Below are 2,500 nucleotides of genomic sequence, written 5' to 3'. Positions count from 1 at the left end.
CCGTCTTTCTGCTAAACAGGATGTATTGAACTCATAATTCATTAGATACTTTTTATGAATGTCAACTAAGTATCGTAAGTAAATTGTTCCCGGTTGTTCAATCATTTGATAACCAGAGTCATTCTTTGATAAATGATCACTATGAGTCAGACTCAATAGAATTTGATCAATCCTTTTTTCTGCCCTTAAGGTGGAGAACTGAACCAAGAATTCTCTTTCTTTATCATCAATCGAATCACTGTTCGCGACCCAGGATTCTATTTTATCATCAATCCAATCACCGCTCACGTTTTTTCTTTTTCTTATCAATGAATAGATGTCTTTACTTGTATGACTTAGATGTCTCGTATTTCTCGAAAAAGTGATTCGATTGATGGGATTTGGTATGATACTTATGAGATCGATGATATCGATGAAGTTTATTTTCAAATCTGTCTTCTTAGAACGTATTGATTTGACCCCATAAGCGGGATCACCACCCCATAGCATGTTGCCGCCAGAACCCCGTATTTCTTCTAGACAATCTCCTAATTGTTCCAGAGCAACTAGAAAAAGATTCTTTAACCAGAAAGAATTCTGTTCAGATGTAGGATACCTATCCAGAAGTTTTCGCAACTCAATCATGTATGATGGAATCATCAAAGATTTGATCTTTTCGAACTCTGTCTGTAACTCACTATAGGCTCGGGAAACAAAGAGAAGATGTGTACGAACGATATATCCAGCAACAAGAAGAAGGAAAGGATTGAATAGAGGACCTCACGAACATTTGGCGATCTCAGATGTGTCGATATCAACGATGACTCATTATTTCGATGAATCATTTCTTCGGACAGAAGAAGATTATGTAAAGACTTACTCGAAATCTCACTTATCAGATTCCTTTGTGGAAGACACAATTTTTTCTGAAGAATTCGCCATGATATATCTAATCCATACATAATATCATGAAAAATGGATACAAATTTTTGACTGCTACTTAGTATCCGCAATAGGTCTGAAAAAATATCTAAAAATATCAAATTTAGATATTTGTACCCTGTCGAAGTAAAGAACCATGGCATATATGTTTGGAATAGATTCCATTTTGAGAGAGTTGAAAAAGCACTATCTCGTTGAAAGGTTCTATCCATCTGCCCTTTGTCAACGCATTTTTTTAGGCAAAGACTCCGTTTTTTCCTCTGTAAATATTTCTCAGAACATGGAGTGTGAATCAAACCCACGTTTGAATTGAAATTGAGATACTGATGCAAGCTCTTCTCTTCTGAATCGGATAGATTCATATCTGAAAGAGTTTGACAATACGTTCTTTCCAAATTTACTCTTTGTCCCTCTATTAGAGGTGTTCCAGAAATGTCTGCAATCGAGTAAATAGCTCTACGAACTAATGGATCGGATCGAATTGGAAAATGGAAAGATTTGTACAAGTTATACCTTTCGTCACCACTTTGTGGAAAATCGTTAGATATGAATATGTTAGATACCTGTGACTCGATTGACGAAGGTGAAATAGTATCTCTCTCCAAAAAAGCATGTTTTTTTTTACCACCACACGAAGAAAATATTTTGTTGTGAATGAACAAGATAGTGAGGAATTGTCCATACGTAAAATCAGAATTATTGAGACGGGCCTTTTCCACATAAAAAGGGAATCTTTTGTTACAATAGAAGCAGAAGTGATGTGGATTATTCAAGAATCGAAGTCGATTTGCTTTAGAAAAAGAAGATATCAATGAACTTCTCTGAAATGGTTTCACGGGATTCAGCCAATTGTCTTGATCGTGGGATACGATTGAGAAATAGGAATCCGTGTTATCAAAAGATTTCCTGCGATTCTTTCTAGTATGGAATGAGTCAATCATCCACTTTGGTATCTTATTGAACAAAAATGGTGATATTGTTCCTCCATTGATCAAGAATTTCGATTTTTGAGAAGTATTATGATCATCCAATAAAAAGGGTTTCAATTTTTTAAAATGAACGATTTGAAGACCTATTGATTCTAACAACTGATTGCAGGGTTGATCGTTCGGACCTTTCAATTCATAGATGTGGATCTCAGACCTATGAATGGGGATATTCTCGAAACTCACAAAGAAAAAAGGAAGTGAGTTAGACAAAAAGAGAAGTAACTTGGACAAAAAACGAAGTAACTTGGACAAAAAGAAACGAAGTGACTTAGACAAATCTTTTTTATCAATAACCTCAGACCAATCAATCGAATATTGATTAATACATAATCGATCGAACACTACTTGAAAACGGCTCTTCCGCTCAGAAACGAAATGTTTCAAATGCTCCTGGAAATTCTTGCTCCCATTGGACCATTTGTATCTATATGCATTAGGATCCCGATTTATGGATCTCTCGGTTCGAGAAAGAAAAATAAGAGGATCGAACCATTTCTTCTGACTCTTTTTCAAATTCGATAAATGTTGGTTGATCGTATCTTTCATTATAGTTCTATGATTCAGAGTATCATTTCCTATTAGATCCCTTT

The 2,500-nt window shown here is 35.2% G+C and overlaps 1 protein-coding gene across 1 annotated transcript in view; it reads right to left on the bottom strand.

The window, feature by feature from the left end:
- LOC125599705 (protein Ycf2-like) overlaps nt 1-2,500 on the bottom strand; it is a gene marked incomplete at its 3' end in the record, with an annotated part of 4,932 nt that overhangs the window by 1,191 nt on the left and 1,241 nt on the right. The window contains 1 exon segment of the mRNA XM_048772853.1: nt 1-2,500. This exon segment is cut by the window's left edge and continues 1,191 nt beyond it; it is cut by the window's right edge and continues 1,241 nt beyond it. Within this exon segment, the coding sequence (XP_048628810.1) occupies nt 1-639 (639 nt within the window).

This window comes from Brassica napus, unplaced genomic scaffold (genome assembly GCF_020379485.1).
Source record: "Brassica napus cultivar Da-Ae unplaced genomic scaffold, Da-Ae ScsIHWf_1967;HRSCAF=2615, whole genome shotgun sequence".
In the NCBI taxonomy this organism is placed as follows: Eukaryota; Viridiplantae; Streptophyta; class Magnoliopsida; order Brassicales; family Brassicaceae; genus Brassica; species Brassica napus.
Note: the sequence above shows the minus strand (reverse complement) of the source record. Positions and strands in the feature narration are given on the sequence as shown.